The 20,913-nt window shown below is 34.5% G+C and overlaps 1 protein-coding gene across 1 annotated transcript; it reads left to right on the forward strand.

The window, feature by feature from the left end:
* The first annotated feature begins 134 nt into the window (after nucleotides 1–134).
* Nucleotides 135–18,155, forward strand: LOC141462204 (salivary antigen-5-like). Its single transcript, XM_074143872.1, has 6 exons — nucleotides 135–337; nucleotides 7,887–8,008; nucleotides 13,114–13,198; nucleotides 14,780–14,949; nucleotides 17,229–17,326; nucleotides 17,680–18,155. Exons 1-6 carry the CDS (start codon nucleotides 181–183, stop codon nucleotides 17,783–17,785), a joined length of 738 nt encoding a protein of 245 aa, XP_073999973.1. The 5' UTR covers nucleotides 135–180; the 3' UTR covers nucleotides 17,786–18,155.
* The last annotated feature ends 2,758 nt before the right edge of the window (nucleotides 18,156–20,913 follow it).

Consider the following 20,913-nt stretch of genomic DNA (forward strand, 5'->3'; position numbering starts at 1 on the left):
ATTGTTTAAACAATCCATGTAACCCATCTGTATTTATTTTTTTAAATTCAAATTTGAAAGAATAATCAAATAAACAATAACTTCAATTCTAAATTGTTTGCAGAGTGGGGAGACGATCCATTAATTCTAGGAGCTTAGAAAAGAGTTTGGCTATGAAGCGAAGTCAGTGCATCCCCAAACATGGTTCAATACTGCTCGTTGGCGATTGGTCTGCTGGCCAGCATACTTCTGTCTTCAATGGTGCTGGCTCGACCCGGCCCAAGGCCCTGGTCTGATTCGGATCAAAACCTGAGAGTAGTCAGGAACTCCTGCAATAGTCCTTCAAAAAAGTTAATAGGTAAGAGCCTATGATGAGAGCAGAACAACTTCTTAATCCTCTCTAAATTTAATAATCTATTGTAATTAGCAAATTCGATGTTCTGTTTCGATGAATTCCTACACTCAATCGGTCATTTCCGGTTACAGACAGTAAAGATATTCATTCCCTTTTTCAAGACATTTTGTTAACTCACACCCTACAAAAAGACAATGTTCCAAAAACTATTTAGCAGGCCATGAAACGGACGATTCATGAAAACAGGAAATAGGGACTTTAAAGCGAACACTACTTCCTCTTATCTTTTGAAGGAAAAGAAAAAGAAAAGCGTTACTCCCTCCATTTACACTTATTAAAAAATAATAATAATATAATATAAATAAATAAAAGAAAATGTATATTAATTGCCTATTTTTTCCAGGCGGGCTTTAGGTCCAATTAACAATTAGGTGTCGTGGACGGAGACGATTAGCAAACATCTTTACTGTAAGATTTTCATATTAACCATTAAATAAAATCCAAGGCCTAGTCCAGGAATCGAATCCACTAAACCTACAATACATCTTAGCTTTGCGGGTCTAGCCTATAACCCCTAACATACTTTACTATAAATTTCTCATATTAACCATTAAATAAAATCCAAGGCCTAGACTGGCAATCGAATCCACTAACCAACAATACATCTTAGCTTTGCGGGTCTAGCCTATAACCGCCTAACATACTTTACTATAAATTTCTCATATTATCCAATAAATAGAATCCAAGACCTAGACCCGGGAATCGAATCCACTAAACCAACAATACATATTAGCCTATAACCGCCTAACATACTTTACTATAAATTTCTCATATTAACCATTAAATAAAATCCAAGGCCTAGACTGGCAATCGAATCCACTAACCAACAATACATCTTAGCTTTGCGGTTCTAGCCTATAACCGCCTAACATACTTTACTATAAATTTCTCATATTAACCATTAAATAAAATCCAAGGCCTAGACTGGCAATCGAATCCACTAACCAACAATACATCTTAGCTTTGCGGGGTCTAGCCTATAACCGCCTAACATACTTTACTATAAATTTCTCATATTAACCATTAAATAAAATCCAAGGCCTAGACTGGCAATCGAATCCACTAACCAACAATACATCTTAGCTTTGCGGTTCTAGCCTATAACCGCCTAACATACTTTACTATAAATTTCTCATATTAACCATTAAATAAAATCCAAGGCCTAGACTGGCAATCGAATCCACTAACCAACAATACATCTTAGCTTTGCGGGGTCTAGCCTATAACCGCCTAACATACTTTACTATAAATTTCTCATATTAACCATTAAATAAAATCCAAGGCCTAGACTGGCAATCGAATCCACTAACCAACAATACATCTTAGCTTTGCGGGTCTAGCCTATAACCGCCTAACATACTTTACTATAAATTTCTCATATTAACCAATAAAATAATAATAATAATAGAGAGATTTATTGTTATCAGAAATATACATTTTCATAAATATTTTTGTTCAAATAATCTCTACTCCTTAGTCCTTAGACTGTGAGGAGGAAGAGTCTCACTATACAATTACATTTTACTGTCCCTAACATAGAACAATTTATTTTTATTTTATTAAATTTTTGATTATAATTTATTTATTTATTTTTTAAACAACTGAATAAAATTTCCCTATTACAATATTTGAAAACATAATTATTATAATATAATAATATAATAATAATAATTTTATTTGTATTTGGGAAGACCCATACAAAATGGAGTTTGGTTCTCCTCAATAAAACAATACAATTAGAGTGTATAATCTGACAGAGAGAGAGAGATAGAGAAAAAGAAGAAAAAACAAACAAAACACAAAAAATAATAATACAATAATAATACAAAAAGTAAAAGATAAAAAACATCAAAAAGGAAAATAAAAGAAATATAAATCTTCCAACAAGACAACATTAACTAAAATAATATGAAACAAACAGTTTATATAAACCAATAATAAATAAAAAATTACCCTTGTTTAAACTTTTGTAAATAATTACTTATAACTAATAATAACAGTAATAATAATAAAAAACAGCTCACAAATTATCAGAAAAATCTTTGAACTTCAAAGCTGAAGTCACAAAATAAAATAAATTATCCATTTGTTTTAAATCATTTATAACAAGTAAATTTTGTAAATTTTCTTCTTTTTCCAAATTAGATTTCAAATATGTGTCTAAATACTTTTTTCTTATGTTTTTAAATGTAGGGCAGACTAATAGAAAATGAAAAACATTACAAGGTTCCTTTAAATTACATAGATCACATATAATCTCATCATTAAAACTGTAACTGTGATTTCTATAATATAATTTTGCATTTAAAGGGTTAGCAAGCCTTAACTGGCTTATCACTCTATGTTTTATTATTGGAGATCTGATTTCTAAGTAATATTCTCTAAAACCTAGATTGCTTATATGTTTATATAACGGATTACTGTTTGAATTGAATACAGAGTTGATATCTATTGAAATATTATTATTTTTAACTTTCTCTGAGATGTTAGAAATTTCTTTTTCAATTAAATTTACATTGGTCATGTGAAGAATGTTTTCAGCTCCAATCGGTATTAGTTTTGATTTAAATTGTGAAAACCAATTAAATTGTATTTTATTTGTAGGCGCAGAGTCCAATTCAACCAACTTTTGCAAACACATTCTAGGCAGTCTATCATCTTCCATCTTTTTCACTTTAATAAACCAATTACACATTCTCTTAATAACCAAATTTTCAAGGTGATCAACGCCTGTTTCTAAACGAACCAAATAGTTGGCAGTATTACGGGGCCAATTGAAAACTGTTTTAAAAAATTGCGTACTTATTATATCAATTCTATTGCAGTATAATGGTGCCCAAATCTCAGATGAATAGAGTAAGGTCGAGCTAATTAATGATCTAAAGAGTTCAAATTTTGTTTCCCAAGCGTCCGATTTGGATTTAATTAATATATCTCTAGCTTTGGTTGAAGCGATCTTTGACTTTTTAATAAACTCTTCTACTGCCACCGAAAAAACCCCTGAAGATGAAAAAGTAACACCTAGATAATTGAATCTATTGCAAATTTCAATTTTTTCATTATTATAATAAAAAGCTAGTGATTCCTTAATTCTACCGCCTCTTCTAAATGGTACAATTTTAGTTTTAGAAATATTAACCGTAAGGGCATTATTAGAACAGTATTTTGATAAAAACTTTAATTTACTATTAATCCCAGACCAACTATAATCAATTAGAGCCAAATCGTCAGCGTATAGTAAAGCCGAAATATCTTCATCATTTTTAACTTGTATGCCTTTGCAGCCGCTATTTTGTAAAAAGAGAATTAGGTCACTAATATATAAAGAGAAAAGCAGGGGTGACAAGGAGTCTCCCTGAAGTACACCCTGTGTGACGTCTACCCTGTATTCTCCTGAGTGGTCTTTTAAAACTATTGTTGCCTTATTATATAAATCTATTAATATGTTCAATACCCGACTACTCAAACCAATTTCATGCAATTTGGGCCATAGCTTATCATAAACCAAACTATCAAAAGCCCGCTGAAAATCGATAAATGCCACATAAACTGTCCTCCTTTTCATTCGCAACCCAATATGTATAGCTGAAGACAAAATAAAGATATTATCTGTACAGCCCCTACCAGGACGGAAACCATTTTGTTCTTCCGGTATAACTTTAATATTGTTTGCCCAAACCATGATACGTGTAGATAATATTGAGGTGAATATCTTTAAAACGGTGTTAATTAGGGCAATACTCCGGTAGTTACCTGGGTCCCTCGGATCACCCTTTTTAAAAAGATGGAAGACAAAAATTTCAGCCCATTTATCCGGGACCTTTTCACAACTTAATACAGAATTATAAAGATTAAGCAGATAATGCTCCCAATCGGCCGGCATTATTTTAAAAAATTCATAACTTAAACCGTCAGTGCCAGGAGCTTTTCCTGATTTACAACAATTTAGAGCTGCCTGTAATTCCTCTAAAGAAATATCGCCATCCAGTGCTGAGACCCGTACATCAAATGGAAGACTATATCTACTTCGAGTGCCATAAAATTTAGAATAATATTCCACAAAGTCATTTGTAGAAATAAAATCATTCAGTGGGTTTTTGCGCCTAAATTTATTAATCGCCAACCAAAAATCTTTTGTATTTCGCACATTACTAAGAGTATCCAAACATTCTGTATAATATATTTTTTTACTGAATTTAACTATAGATTTATAATTCTTCTTAACCTTTAAAAAATTAGAATATTCAGCATCAGAAAAATTCTGTTTTACTAAATTTCTATATGCAAATCTAACTTCCCTTTTTGCATTTTGGCATTTCTCATCAAACCAAACCTTATTTTTTAATTTTAGATTCCCTATAGGAATTCTCTTTTTTACTATCAAACCAGAAGCATAAGCGCAACCTTTGAAACAGCTCAATAAATTTTCATAAAGATAATTAACATCAGTAGAACTAAAATAAATATTATTAGTTAATAATAGTGAACATAAATAGTTCTGAACTTTGATTAAATTAAAATCAGAAATTTCTTTATCAATAAAACGATTAGTTTTAGTGCTATTTACATTAAGAGTATCACTATGGCAATTTGACAAATACAATGCCACGGGAAGGTGATTAGTTAATTCCGGGAGTGGCACAACTTCGAAATCAGCGACCAAATCTAAAACTGGAGGAGAGATCCACACTGTATCTACAATACTAGTACCTCTTGGAGTAAAATCTGTGTACTTAGCCGGCGTGTCACTAATAGATCTACCATTTAATATAAAATAACCACTATCCTCCATAAAGTTAACAAGTTTCCGCCCTCTAACATTACAGACTTCATCCAGTGAATCTCTCTGCCCTGACAAACAGCTGCCCTCGAATATATCTTCCGATAATTGATTTAAATTCCCCACTCTGGCATTCCAATCACCTCCCACTATGACATAATCCGAATTTCCCCCGCTTTTTAAACCCAAATTTACATTTTCTAAAACTAGCAGACATTCATCAGTATCAGCACTAGGGGGCCAATAAATATTGCCAACTATAAATGAGACAGAGAGAGTTTTTATTCGAACAAACATACACAAATTACTATTATGTATTTCCAGGCTATGAGGAAAAACATCCTCTTTAACAAAGGTTATTAAACCTCCACTCGCTCTTCCTCTTAACCTACTCTTAATTGCTTTGGCCATATAAAATTTATAAGAACTTAACCAATTCGGGACAGAAAGCTTTTCTGTAAAGACAAAAGTTTCAGACAAACAAATTATATCGGCACTAGAAACTAAATCTACCACCTCAGAATCTAAATCAAAAATTCTCTTAAAACCATTTATATTCCAAAATAAGATCTTTAATAAACTCTTACCACTAACATCAAACGGTAATTCCTTTAATTGTCGCTTTGGGATAAAAAACGTTCCAAGGAGCCTTGTTGCAAATTTTTCTTCAAGCTCTTAACTTTCCTTTTCTTCGAGATCTTCTTACTAGTCCCAGAAGTGTCTGTTCCAGCATCATCAATATCATCCCCAGAGTGAAAACATAATTATTATACATAATAAATTTTCTTTAATTTGAATATAATTTATTTATTTATTTTCCTTTTATATAAGTATTAATATTTTTTATTTAATTTTATTTATTTATTTTTATATTTAATTTCCTATTCCAGCACACAACTCAGGCTATAGCTAATCCCAGTTGAACTCCCTTACCAAACTTTCCCTAAAAATCCAAGCCTCCTGAGCGTAGCCAACCAGGGATTTAAAATCACCTCCACTTAAAAACTGTTCAAACTGTACCTTGGAGAGGTTTGATAACCCAAACCACTTTCTCCTTATAAATCCCAAAACTGGGCAAATGGCAATAAAGTGGAAGTGATCCTCCATCTGGCCGAGATTGCACAAAGAGCATCTCCTATGATCTTCCTTCTTCCAAGGCTTGTCATTCAAATTCAACAGTCCACACCTCAGTTTAAAAATCCATTTTACATGATCTAAATTATTTTCATTGTAAAAATAATTACAATTACCCAAGCATATTTGGCTGTAATAGCTGTTGAAATTTGAATGACTTGCCCTAGCTCTTGCTCTCTCCAGCTCAACTTGCTTTACTTTCTGGGATAAACTTCTCATTTCCCCCAACCACATTTCCCTATTTTCCCAATTTAGGGCTAAGCTATAATCATATTTTCGAGCAAGGTCTGCCCATTCACGAAACCAGAACGCGTTACATCTAACTACCTCGTGTGCCAGAAACCTAGGAAGACGTTCATCGTCATAACTTAATGCAACTTTACCAATATATCCCAAATGAAGATTCAGGCAATATTCAAAAATACTACTTCTTTGACATTCCAGATCCAGCATGTAGTTCGGAGTGTAACTGGGTGCACTCAGAAGCAGTTTCAAATAGAAGCGTTCACATTTGTCTAATATCTCATACTGTTTAAAACCCCAAACCTGCGCACAATACGTGAGCATCGCTCGAGTAACTGTATTAAAGACTCGGGACTTAGAGATCACTGAGATAAATTTATTCTGAATGAAACGCTTCCATACTAGATTCATGGCTAGTTTACCACATTTAGCTTTATTAGCAAGGTGAGCCTGGAATGCCAGCCGAGGAGTCAGCAACACCCCCAACCAATAAATAGAATCCAAGACCTAGACCCGGGAATCGAATCCACTAAACCAACAATACATATTAGCCTATAACCGCCTAACATACTTTACTATAAATTTCTCATATTAACCAATAAATAGAATCCAAGACCTAGACCCGGGAATCGAATCCACTAAACCAACAATACATCTTAGCTTTGCGGGTCTAGCCTATAACCGCCTAACATACTTTACTATAAATTTCTCATATTAACCATTAAATAAAATACAAGACCTAGACCGAGGGAATCGAATCCACTAACCAACAATACATCTTAGCTTTGCGGGTCTAGCCTATAACCGCCTAACATACTATACTATAAATTTCTCATATTAACCAATAAATAGAATCCAAGACCTAGACTGAGGAATCGAATCCACTAACCAACAATACATCTTAGCTTTGCGGGTCTAGCCTATAACCGCCTAACATACTATACTATAAATTTCTCATATTAACCAATAAATAGAATCCAAGACCTAGACTGAGGAATCGAATCCACTAACCAACAATACATCTTAGCTTTGCGGGTCTAGCCTATAACCGCCTAACATACTATACTATAAATTTCTCATATTAACCAATAAATAGAATCCAAGACCTAGACTGAGGAATCGAATCCACTAACCAACAATACATCTTAGCTTTGCGGGTCTAGCCTATAACCGCCTAACATATAAAAACAAATAAAACTGCAATTATTGCAGAATCAGCTTCCATACATCATAATTCGTTACTGGAGATAGTTTACTTTGAGTTACTTGCACAAATCAATCGCTTTTTATTTACGTAGACCAACCTCTTTAAATAGGTTCATCTTCTTATTTTAGGTTTAAAAGTAATGAAAAAAAAAGATATAGATCTTCTGCTAGACGAGCACAACAAGTGCAGGGAAAAGGTGGCAGCTGGCAAGGAGCCCCCTCAGCCTGGAGCGGTGAACATGATTCTGCTGGTAAGTACTGGATATCACTGGATAAACAGAATAATCCATATTTTTTGGATGCCCCATTTTTAAAACTAGAATTGTTCCCGAAATATCAGCACTGAACTACCTTCCTTAATTACTGGTGCCTCTTGGATCTTCTTTTTCACAGGAAACGATAAATTCTTTCTTGCCACTTTTCTTAACTGATCTTCAGCAGATCTGACTCAATAACATCCACTACCTTTAGTTGCGGAATACCGCTAAATACTTCCGATACAGATGAGAAAGTGTTGCGTTCTTCCAGAATGCAGAATGGTCACAACTTTCATCTTCCACTTTATATGCTTAAAACTTTTGTTAGTAATTCATCACATCAGTTTTATTTTCAAATCTTGGCCTCATATAATAATAATAATAATAATAATAATAATAATATTTATTTTTGAAAAAGTAATTTACATTAGATAATATATACAAAATATACTAGCAATGGCTTTAGCCGTCTGCCAGAGTTCACTGCAAAAGTAATTAATTTTTCTTCTTGTAACTAAACAAATTAACCTACAAATAAATAAATCAAACCAGTATAATAAAATAAAAAGGTAAAAAACAAATAAATAAATAATCCAAAAATATAAATGAAATAAAGAGTTATTTAAAAAAACAATAATTACATACAAATATACAAAAATGAAAAACACGCCTAGAAAATACAAACTAGTTGAGATATAAAAAGGGAATTAAAAAACAAAAAAAAAGAGAGAGAGAAAAAAAAAGAGCAGAGAGAGAGAGAAATAAATAAGGCTACACAAAAACTAATTAGAGTCAGATATCCAACCATACCTAACCTTCCAGGCATGGCGAGCGAATTGGAGCAAAGGACGGGGATGTTCTTGGCCTGATAAAAAAGAAACTACATCAGCTCTCGAGAGAATGTGCTTATTAAAATAGAGTAAACGAAATTCTGCCAAAAGGGGGCATTCTCCAAGGAAATGATACATATCTTCCGGCCCACCAGAATTACAAAGTTGACACCTTTCCAGATCAGAGTCTCTTTCGAGCCAAGGTCTGAAATTCAAGTATAAAAGTTCACCCCTTAGTTTAAATAACCAGCGCACTTCATTGAAGGAAAGATCGTGCGACAATGAGGCTGTAACCTGGTCCCTATACTCACTTAATAGAAACCTATATAAAAGGAATCTATCTGAAGCAACCGCTCGACTCACAGACTGTTCGAGAAGAGCTACAGAAATCTTAGATCTCAAAGGAGAAAGCTGGCTACCCCACTTCGAAAGATCGTCTAAACTACCGTTAAATTGGCAAGAATATGTTCGTGAAAGGGTGAGCCAGTGCTTAAACCAGTAAGATCCCCCCTTTATCACCTCAAGCGCCACCTTCTTAGACAGTCTGTAATCCGGGAGAGAGAGTACCTTGAGGCAATATTTAAGATGTAAATGAAGTGTGAAGCACTCCAGAGGTTCCATAGCTGTTTCTATTGCTAACATATAATTAGGAGAGGATAAAGGTAGGGAGAACAATTTCCTGATGAAAAATCTCTGAAATTTTTCCAGCACATCGTACGACTGAAAACCCCATACTTGGGCTCCATAGCACACAACTGCACGCGAAATACTGCCGAACACCCGGTACTTGGAACTTAAAGGTACATTTCTATTCAGAATGAAGTTTGACCAAACTCTGTTTATGCCTATTTTTGCTTGTGATACTCTGTCTTCTAGGTGGGGAAGGAAGGAAAGACGAGGAGTCAAAACTACTCCAAGGTATTTATATCTGTTGACCACCTCAATTCTTTCACCCTTATATGTCCACTTTTCCGAAGAAGCAAACCTGCCGCCTTTTCGAAAAATAATTATTTTTGACTTCTGTAAATTGACAGAGAGATTCCACTGGTTACAATATACCTCTAAAATATTAATATTTCTCTGGAGTGTTACTGGATTATCGGAGATGAGCACAATATCATCAGCATAAAGCAGAATTTTTATTTTTGTGTCACCGATAAGTACTCCACCCTCCAGAAGCGATGGCAAATCGTCTATAAAGAGTGCAAACAGAATGGGACTCAAAAGACATCCTTGTCTCACTCCTGATCCAACTTTAAAAAAATTGGATATTCTGTCCGAACAACGGACTGAGGAAGCTGCAAAGGAGTATAACATTTTTAAAGCCCTTATAAACTTGGAAGAGACGCCTAAGTTAAATAACTTCAAAAACAAAGAAGAGTGGTTAATAGTGTCGAAGGCTGACTTTAGGTCGATGAAAAAACAATAAATTTTTCGACCCTTCGCAGAGAGCTTAAGATTTACTAAGTTTGTTAAAATAAATATGTTATCCAAAGCCGAATAACCACGCCTAAAGCCTGACTGAAATTCGGTCAACAAGTTGCCTTCGGACACGAACTGATTTAAACGGGCGAGCAACAATGAGGTAAAAATTTTTGCCACGGTATCTAAGCAGGAGATGCCTCTGTAGTTCGTAACATCATTAATATTCCCTTTTTTATAGAGTGGAAAAATTATGGATTTGCCAAAAGATGGAGGAATATCGCTCCGCTCATAAATATAGTTAAAAAAAGCCAAAAGTTTATCAAGAAATACAGTAGGGGCATACCTGTAAAACTCGTAAGTTATGCGATCAGGCCCGGGAGCCTTGTTACGCTTAAGATTAGAAGTTATGGTAAGCAGCTCATCAATGGAGAAAGGAGAATCTAAAGTGGGAGAGAACAGAGATGGTTCAGCATAGGAAGGAACAGATACTACAGGAGGATTGAGAAGAGTCTTGAAGTGAGACATTAACTTATCCACAGACAAATCAGACCCTATAATAAAGTTCTTACGACGAAAACAATTAACCAATTTCCAAAATTGTTTGGAGTCCGAGGCAGCTACAAACTTATCACAAAGAGCTGAAAAATATTCCTTTCTTTGTGCTGTACATATTACAACATAATCCTTTTTTGCTTGTAAATAGGCATCTTTGGCAATTATGGAATTAGTTTTACGAAATAAATTAAGACACCTAAATGATCTGGATCTTGCTCTCAAACACTTAAAATTAAACCAGGGCTTTTTCTGGTAGCTTTTTATAAAGGAGGTAGAAGATGGTATGGGACTCGCTTTTTTAATGCAGCTAGTGATGGCATCCGCATAATCTTGAGCATTTTCAGGAAATTGAATTATAGAAGTAAGAGCGACTTCAAGATTAGCGCGATAAACATCTAGGGCAGAGTCCAACCAAATCAGCTGAGGCAACAAGGGTAAAGGATCATTACTGGCTTCATGTAAATTAACATACACAGAAAGAGGTAAATGATCAGAGAAGGTCTCACTCAAAACAGAAAAACGTTCCACCTGGGGTAGGCAGTCGTACGATACGCAGCAAAGGTCGTTTACCGAACAGCCCATTGGGCCAACAAAAGTAAACTCACCCTCAAAATCATCAGCAAAGCGCCCATTCAAAATCACAAGATCATTTTCATCACAAAAATTAATAAATTTAGTACCGGCGGAATTAAGCGATGTATCTTTTGATATTCTAATTGAATTGCAATTAGGATTGTTAAGTGTTAAATCGTCCGGAAGAAGCTGAGAACTGCCAATCCTAACATTAAAGTCTCCTATCAAAATCATATTTTCAGCGAGGCAGTTCTCATAAAAATCACAAAGAGCAGCGAAGTCAGTTTCCCAATTACCACAATTCAGATAGACCGGCAATAACTTAATGACCGTATTATCATTGTTATGTAAACAGATGTAAGGATATCCAGCTGAATAAGAAACACGAATATTAGCACGGGAATTCCTCACCCCAATTAATTTACCCCCACTAGCTCGCCCACGGTTCGATAGTCTAACAGCTGACTCCCAAATCAACTTATGTTCTGGAAAATATTTATTAAACAAACCAAAAGAATCTTCTATTATAAAAGTTTCAATCAGAATAAAAATATCAAAGTTTCTAATTAAATGCAAAAAATCTGAATTAAGAATTTTTGATCGTAACCCGGAGACATTATAAGATATTATAGAGATAGGCCGAACAAGACTCTCTGAAGAATAGCTTCCGTTGCAGACGGCAGGAAGATCTCAGGAAGTAGCAGAAGGTACTGCAGGCAGTAAAGATGACCCAGTAGCATTTTGGCGAGCAGATGAGAAGTAATCTTTAGGAAGATTGCCAGTTAGTAGAGCTGCGATAAAACCGTGAAGGTTAACCTTCACTAAACTGCTTAATTTTTGAGTGCCATCACCACCAGCGAAACGTAAGCCATCTTGATCTGACCAAAAAAATTTACAGCCATCCACCAGTAAGTAGTTTGTACGGACTCCCACACCAATCCGATTGTTCAGTCTCATAATTTCTCTCCTCAGCAGAAGAAGTTTAGAGCGCTTCTTCCGGGTGGCCTCTGGGAGATCTTGATGAACAACAAAACCTGTACCTTTCAAAATTCTAGTGCAGTTAAGAACCTTAATCTTGTCTTGAAGGCGCAGGAAAGACACCAACAGAGGTCTATTAGGTTTACTAGTAACGTTTCCTAGAGGAATAACATTGAATTGATCCGATGAAACGTCAACCTTCAGTAAATCTCGGCAGAAGTGACCAATTGTAGAGTTGAGATCGACCGAAGGAGAATTAGTCACCCCTTTAAAAATTAAATTGTTTCTGCGTGAAGCTAACTCTAATTCCTCAATTCTAGAATCTGATTTAGTATTTAAAGCCTTTAAAGAATCTATTTCCGCCTTGAGTCGAGCATTTTCCTCCCTGAGTTCTGTAATATCGATTCTGAGCAAAGCAATATATATGGCCTCATATATTGATTTTATTAATTATAATTATTTAATACTAATTACAGCTATATTGAAAACCTGCTAGATTTGCAAATGAGCCTAAACCGGGTATTGGGTGGAAACAGTGGAGCGGTGAGCAAAGCGGCGATGATAGCGAAGCGTAAAGCTATTACTGACCGCAGATCTTGCAAAGATCATGGCAGAATTGCTCTTTACTGAAGGCTTCTTGATGCTGCTTAGTTTCCGCCCCACACCCACACATTTTTAAACAATTATGTAATTTTATTAATTAATTTTTATGCATTCACTCAAATGTTTGTTAATTAGACCTGGAGCAGTGATGCAGCGTTACAAGCCAAAGCTTGGGCAAGTGGCTGTGATTTTATGCACAACAGTCCTAAAACTAAAAAAAGTAAGTTAATTATTGTTTTCATTCAGGCGGGGGGCTTTAAGTCCAACTACCAAATTAGGTGCCGTGAACGGAGGCGACTAGCAAACATAACATACTTTACTATAATGTTCTCATATTAAACATTAAATAAAATCCAAGACCTAGACCGGGGAAATCGAATCCACTAACCAACAATACATCTTAGCTTTGCGGGTCTAGCCTATAACCGCCTAACATACTTTACTATAAATTTCTCATATTAACCATTAAATAAAATCCAAGACCTAGACCGGGGGAATCGAATCCACTAACCAACAATACATCTTAGCATTGCGGGTCTAGCCTATAACCGCCTAACATACTTTACCGCAAATTTTTCATATTAACCATTAAATAAAATCCAAGACCTAGACCGGGGGAATCGAATCCACTAACCAACAATACATCTTAGCTTTGCGGGTCTAGCCTATAACCGCCTAACATACTTTACTATAAATTTCTCATATTAACCATTAAATAAAATCCAAGACCTAGAAAGGGGAATCGAATCCACTAACCAACAATACATCTTAGCTTTGCGGGTCTAGTAACTTAACCGCTCGGCTACCTTGGTACTTTACTACCACTTTTATTGTTTTCTTTCTATAGATTTCTTCTTCAAATACGAATCATTTACAAATCTATTGGAAGAAAACATATATTTTATCCAGTAGGACTGTTGTTTTAGGTCATTGTGAAAAAAGTGGATCTAGTAGAGGAAACCTCCCCTACTAAGAAGGTTGAGGACTTTCACCTACTTTTTGTTCTTTTTGCGCTACTATCTCCTTTGGTCTCAAAGAGCCAAAGATTTCATAACGCAATCGAACACCAAGTGAGAGGCCGTTTCCTCCTCTTCCTGACACAATTTGCACAACGGTTCTGAGCCCCACCTTGTACAGGTGCTTTCTGAACCTGTGTAATAGGCCAGTGTAATCAGAGTAATCTATTTTCTACAGCAAGCCCAGAGTCTCTTCGGTTCTTTGTTTACACAGCCAGGGCGTAGTACTCATTGCCGTGTTTAACCCCAGGGCATACTATCACCCAGTTCTTTTCATGCTCTCTCCAGATTCAGTCTCTGAGTGTGATCACCCAATCTGCATGATTGGTGATCCCCCAGCACTGGTTCCGGGCCAACGAAAGGAATATTAGTTCCGTTCCTGGCGAGTTGATCAGCTGTTCCGTTCCCCTTGATCCCTACATGAACCGATACCCATTCCAGCCGATATTTATTATGCCGAGCCAGTTGTTCCAGGGTTTTGGTGCCTCATCTAATACTTACTAATATTGTATCGGTGGTAAATTCATATCGTATTAAACTAAAATGGCACTCCAGAGAAAAGACCAACTACCTCCTCACAGACGTACAGACCAATTTGTAGGAAAGTTTTTATTTGCGCTCAGAGACCTCAAAAAGAATATTTGCAGTAAAAACTCAAACTCCAAAATGTGAGTGGTGGCCCAAAGTAAGAGAAAGTAAATGTGCATCGTAAGTTTAAGTGCGTTGTTGTACTTAACTTGCATTTAACTAATAGGCTATTAACTTTAACTTTTTTGTCTGTTCAGCAAATAAACCAATGGGACAGAATATTTATATGAAAAGTTCAACTGAAAAGGGAACTTTAGAATCATCATTCAAAAAGTACATACCGGAAATGGTGAAGGGATGGTATGACGAGGTGAAGTTGTACAACTACGGAGATCCCTTCTCCGCAGCCACAGGACACTACACACAGGTCAGTGGATCAGTGTTTCATTTCAAACACATGGATTACGAAAATCCATTTACATGAGAAAGGTCACTTAGAATTAAACTCATTTCTCATCTTTCTCATCTCTCCAAATTAGCTCTTATCTTTCTGTACCTCCTGGTTAAGTCTTATTTTGAACCTCATACAAGAAAATTTCACTCATTGAACTATTGGAGAGACATTAATTGTACGGTTGCTCAATTTACAAGGATGCCACCTGCAGTTGCAAATTGCCAAAATATCCTATGCTGATTTGCTACATCTCTTTGCATCAATCAAGTCCACCACCTCTGGATCTTTTTATCCAATTCGATTCCTACTATCTTTCTTTAATCAAAAGAAATTCCCCCAAAATTTAAAAAACTCTTTTCCGATACTGAAACTTTTAAGCAGGTATTGTATTTCAGATGTGGGAAGCTGGCCTATTATGTAATCGCCTAAAAGCAAGCTCTGGGCGCCAATAATCTTAAATGTAGATGAGCCTAAAAAAAAAAAAATCATAAAATTATGGAATAACGCTGCAATGGATGCACTATATACTAGTGATGGCCTATTAGAGCGGACTCGTTCCAATGGAATCGATGGTGGAACGAGTTGATCCAAATCCCTATTTTTAAAAAAAGTGATTCCGCCCCGCCCCAAAAAAATTGAGGCAAATTAAAATGAAAATAATTAATACTGTAGTCCTTTACACTAAAACAAAACTGACTTGAGGCTACTAAGTAGAAGTTCACTGACACATTCCAACTTGTATGAGGAATCCACACCAAAATACAAAACCTGGCGAGCTTAAATACTGATGCTTGAAGAATAAAATAAGTTCCAAGGTTTTTTTAGAATGTCAATTCTAAAATAATATTCATTTTATTATTTTGTTAATTTCTAAACAAAAGTAGGGGTCGATCTAAGACAGGGAGTCGAAGGAAAAATAATTTCGTACCCAATATAGCGAACCTTGCAAAGTAACACCAGGCACACCCATCTCATTAATTAAAAAGCAATGCTGTAGTTACTTTACTTATTATTTAATATATTTTATTTTACTTAAAGAAAATGTTGTGTGCTTAATCTTTAACTTAGCGGCTGGACGCTCTTTCTCTTATCTTCATTGGCGAAAGTTAAATCGTGTACATGTTATTACGACGATCAAAGTAATACTGAGCTAAAAAATAGTATTACCTAACTGGTTTACTTACTGCTGTATCCCTCCCACTCTATCACCTATTTCACAAACATTCGTCGATTGGAAATAGGTTGTAGTTTAATATTCGTTTCATTTGAAAACAAAAAACATTATAACGCTTTCTCAAGATGTTTTTAATTTTTAAAAATTTGTTTTTGTCCATTACTCTTATAAAATACGAAGAATTTCAAATAAAATATAATATACAAACACAGAATGATCTAGAGTGCAGGTGGAGTCAGTTGTCGTTACCATGGCAATGGAACCGTTTAACGACTCCGGCCCAACACCAGCAATTTCATTGGTTAAATCCACTGGATTTGGTGGAGTTAAATCCGGAGTGATTTAAATCCTTTTGAAACCGGACTCGTTCCATTTTTTCGTTCACTAGCCTATTTTAGGGTTAATATTTGTGTTACGTTGTTAATTTTATATTTATCAGATCAATTGAAAATTAGGGAACTACTTAATGTGTGTTAAAGAAATATAGTTTTGTTATTAACTGGAAAAGCTAACTTTTAATGATTTATTTAATTACAACGCGTGACATTTGTACTAATGCATAGGGTAAGTACAGACTGGAATCAGTGAACGAGTTGTTGGAATCGATTCCAACCCTGGAACTGATTCAAATCCAACGACTCCAAACGCGGACTCGTTCTGCCCATCACTACTATATACACTGAAACAATAAATAAAATCCTTCAACAGCTGACTAAGCGCTTTGCTTAAAAAGTGGTTCCGCTTTCTCGCCGCTGCGTCTGCAGGACTGTTGGAGGGGGGTCATCCTGTAATCTCGCCTGGTTGCCGGAGTTGTTCCTAGGAGCGCTAGAAGCAATAAGAAGAGATTTAAATTACCGTAAATTTGCCATCCACCTCTTTCATTGCATTCTGATAAGACGTTTCACACGTGATACCTCCCTGACAAAAAGAAAAGAAGCGAATTACTTTACCTTTTTTCCAAACCAGAATATACATTTCTAAGAAGGTTAGTCAACCTCTCTAGATGTGGCGCCCCATTTGTCCATGCCCTGAATCTAGAAATAATCTATTTATTCATTTCCTTATTATGATGTTTCAGATTGTGTGGAAGAGCACTACTAAGGTTGGTTGCGGTTATTCATACTACGAGGATAACGGCTGGTACACAGGTTATCTGGTCTGCAATTACAGCCCAGCGTTAGTTTTCCTTTTATTATTAATTTTCAAACGCAGATAAAATCCTTTAGTTGACTTACATGTAAATATAAATACAAAGTACACTATGAATGCGCTTATTCTAGAATAATAGAAACTAATCAATTTACCTGATGGTAGAAGAGGGTTTGCTGCATTAGTAACGCCAAAATGATGAACTCATAAAGCAGATCGAAATTGAAAATGCAGCACTATTACAAATTGCAAACAAATTATTGTATTGAAACTATTAAGGAGTTGAACCATCTTCAAAGCAACCGCTTTCTTATCAGCCTAATAAAAGCCATATATTGTACAAAACAAACCATTAATATTGTTAACATTTTTTGTTTCAGAGGGAATTGGTACGGGCAGCCACCTTATAAAAAAGGTTCAGGAACCTGTACTGGCAAATTAGTTGCGTCAACTAAATATAAACATCTTTGCTATAAAAAGAAGTAATCATAAAAAAAAAACTTGTACTTTTTAAGCAAATATTTTTTTATCAGATATTATTTTATTTAATTACAATTTATTAACAATTGTCCAATAAAGTTTTACTTATTTGTGCATCACACAATGAGGCCTCCATGTTCATGTGCATCACACAATGAGGCCTCCATGTTCATTTGCATCACACAATGAGGCCTCCATGTTCATGTGCATCACACAATGAGGCCTCCATGTTCATGTGCATCACACAATGAGGCCTCACGTTCATCAGACAAAATATACCGAGAGAACTTGCGATCAGAGATGATGTTCAAACAGGAATTGGACTTGAAAGTATTGTTTGCTTTGCACAATAAATGATGTGTCATTGTTATTATTATTTTTTGTAATAATTTTCTAGCACCAGTAGCTTTTTCTTTCCAGGGAAATACTGGCCTAAGGATAGTGGTCTTTCTCTTTACAGAAAGCACTGACCATCTGCCATTTGTGAACTATAAAAAGCTTTCTATTAAGAAAAATTATAATAACTTACAGTTAGTTTCGAATCCTGGATCTCAGCAAGGGATCTATAACCACTGAACTATTCATTCTATCTTCAAAATAAGTTATATCCATTTTGGTTACAAACTAAGTGTGAAAAAAGAAAAAGGTTTTGTCCAGTTATCTGAATAAAATTAATGTAAAAATATAAGATAAAATAAGACACTTTATGTCCACCGCATTTAACATTCACCATAGATGGTAATTGTAAGTAACCAGAAAGACGAACAGTACCCACAAATATTAATTTCTACATCCAACGAAAATAATTAATCTTCAAGTATTTAATGTCACGATGTCACGAAGGCAAGCTCTACCCGCTACTTCAACCAAAATTTTATCAAAAACAGAATAAGATTTAAAGAATTAAAAAAGTTTAAGAAAGGAGTCAAACATAAATAGGGCTAACACTTCTCTCATAGAAAGTATACATCTTCCAGACTCACTAAAAGGCCGAAACGAAGGGCATCTCATTCACGAAAATCGGCTCACCGTTTAAGTGCTAAGTTCTGTCCAGAAACAAAAAAGTAACCACAAAAACAAGAACAATTTTGGAAAATGCCGATATTGCCTATTTATGGTAAGCTTTAACTCAAAATTAATTAGATCTAAGATGCAACAAAAAAATAAATAAATTTACAGTTAAAAAGAAAGATTTGCCCTATATAATAAAGAAAATTTGAGTATTTTATGTTTTACAAAAAAACAGAGTAAAAAATGAACAAAATTGGGTGATTCCCAACATTTAAATTGTCCTACCGAACAGTTTTAAAAAAAGATCAGGATTTAAATTAGTTTAGATTAGTTACACGAAGGATATATAAAGGTTTAAAATTTAAAGGTATTTGAAAAAATAGAAAATATAACCTACATCTCACCAACTACTGCCACTAAAATAATGCAATTTATACCCGTTATAGAGCTTGCTTTTCTCTACATTTTGATAAAGAAATGGTTAAATTTAGTGGAATACAAAAAGAGATATAAAGGTTTGAAATTTGAGGGTATTTCAATAGACCGAAAATATAACCTTCTATATCTCACCAACTATTATCACTAAAACAATGCAATTTATAACAGTTTAGAGCTAACATTTCTCTACATTTCGGTAAAGAAATGGTTAAATTCAGTGGAATACAAAAGGAGATATAAAGGATTGAAATTTGAAGGTATTTGAAAAGACCGAAAATATAACCTTCTATATCTCACCAATTATTATCACTAAAACAATGCAATTTATACCAGTTATAGAGGTAAGATTTCTCTACATTTCGGTAGAGAAGTGGTTAAATTCAGTGCAATAAAAAAGAGATATAAAGGTTTGAAATTTAAAGGTATTTGAAAAGATCAAAAATATAACCTTCTATATCTCACCAACTATTAGAACTAAAACTATGCAATTTATACCAGTTATAGAGCTAACATTTCTCTACATTTCGGTAAAGAAATAGTTAAATTCAGTGGAATACAAAAAGAGATATAAACGTTTGAAATTTGAGGGTATTTGAAAGGACCGAAAATATAACCTTCTATATCTCACCAACTATTATAACTGAAACAATGCAATTTATACCAGTTATAGAGGTAAGATTTCTCTACATTTCGGTAGAGAAGTGGTTAAATTCAGTGCAATAAAAAAGAGATATAAAGGTTTGAAATTTAAAGGTATTTGAAAGGACCGAAAATATAACCTTCTATATCTCACCAACTATTATAACTGAAACAATGCAATTTATACCAGTTATAGAGGTAAGATTTCTCTACATTTCGGTAGAGAAGTGGTTAAATTCAGTGCAATAAAAAAGAGATATAAAGGTTTGAAATTTAAAGGTATTTGAAAAGATCAAAAATATAACCTTCTATATCTCACCAACTATTATCACTAAAACAATGCGATTTATACCAGTTATAGAGCTAACATTTCTCTACGTTTCGGTAGAGAAATGGTTAAATTCAGTGGAATACAAAAAGAGATATAAACGTTTGAAATTTGAGGGTATTTGAAAAGACCGAAAATATAACCTTCTATATCTCACCAACTATTATCACTAAAACAATGCGATTTATACCAGTTATAGAGCTAACATTTCTCTACGTTTCGGTAAAGAAATGGTTAAATTCAGTGGAATACAAAAGGAGATATAAAGGTTTGAAATTTGAAGGTATTTGAAAAGAACGAAAATATAACCTTCTATATCTCACCAATTATTATCACTAAAACAATGCAATTTATACCAGTTATAGAGCTAACATTTCTCTACATTTCGGTAAAGAAATGGTTAAATTTAGTGGAATACAAAAAGAGATATAAACGTTTGAAATTTGAAGGTATTTGAAAGGACCGAAAATACAAACTTCTATATCTCACTAACTATTATAACTGAAACAATGCAATTTATACCAGTTATAGAGGTAAGATTTCTCTACATTTCGGTAGAGAAGTGGTTAAATTCAGTGCAATAAAAAAGAGATGTAAAGGTTTGAAATTTAAAGGTATTTGAAAAGATCAAAAATATAACCTTCTACATCTCACCAACTATTATCACTAAAACAATGCGATTTATACCAGTTATAGAGCTAACATTTCTCTACGTTTC

This window comes from Rhodnius prolixus, unplaced genomic scaffold (genome assembly GCF_049639745.1).
Source record: "Rhodnius prolixus isolate KJV_2025 unplaced genomic scaffold, Rpr scaffold_18, whole genome shotgun sequence".
In the NCBI taxonomy this organism is placed as follows: Eukaryota; Metazoa; Arthropoda; class Insecta; order Hemiptera; family Reduviidae; genus Rhodnius; species Rhodnius prolixus.

Coding starts and splice junctions, on each gene's coding strand:
- LOC141462204 (XM_074143872.1), top strand. CDS start 181: ATGGTTCAATACTGCTCGTTGGCGATTGGTCTGCTGGCCAGCATACTT. Junction 8,009..13,113: donor CGGTGAACATGATTCTGCTG/GTAAGTACTGGA, acceptor TTTGTTAATTAG/ACCTGGAGCAGTGATGCAGC. Junction 14,950..17,228: donor CCACAGGACACTACACACAG/GTCAGTGGATCA, acceptor ATGATGTTTCAG/ATTGTGTGGAAGAGCACTAC.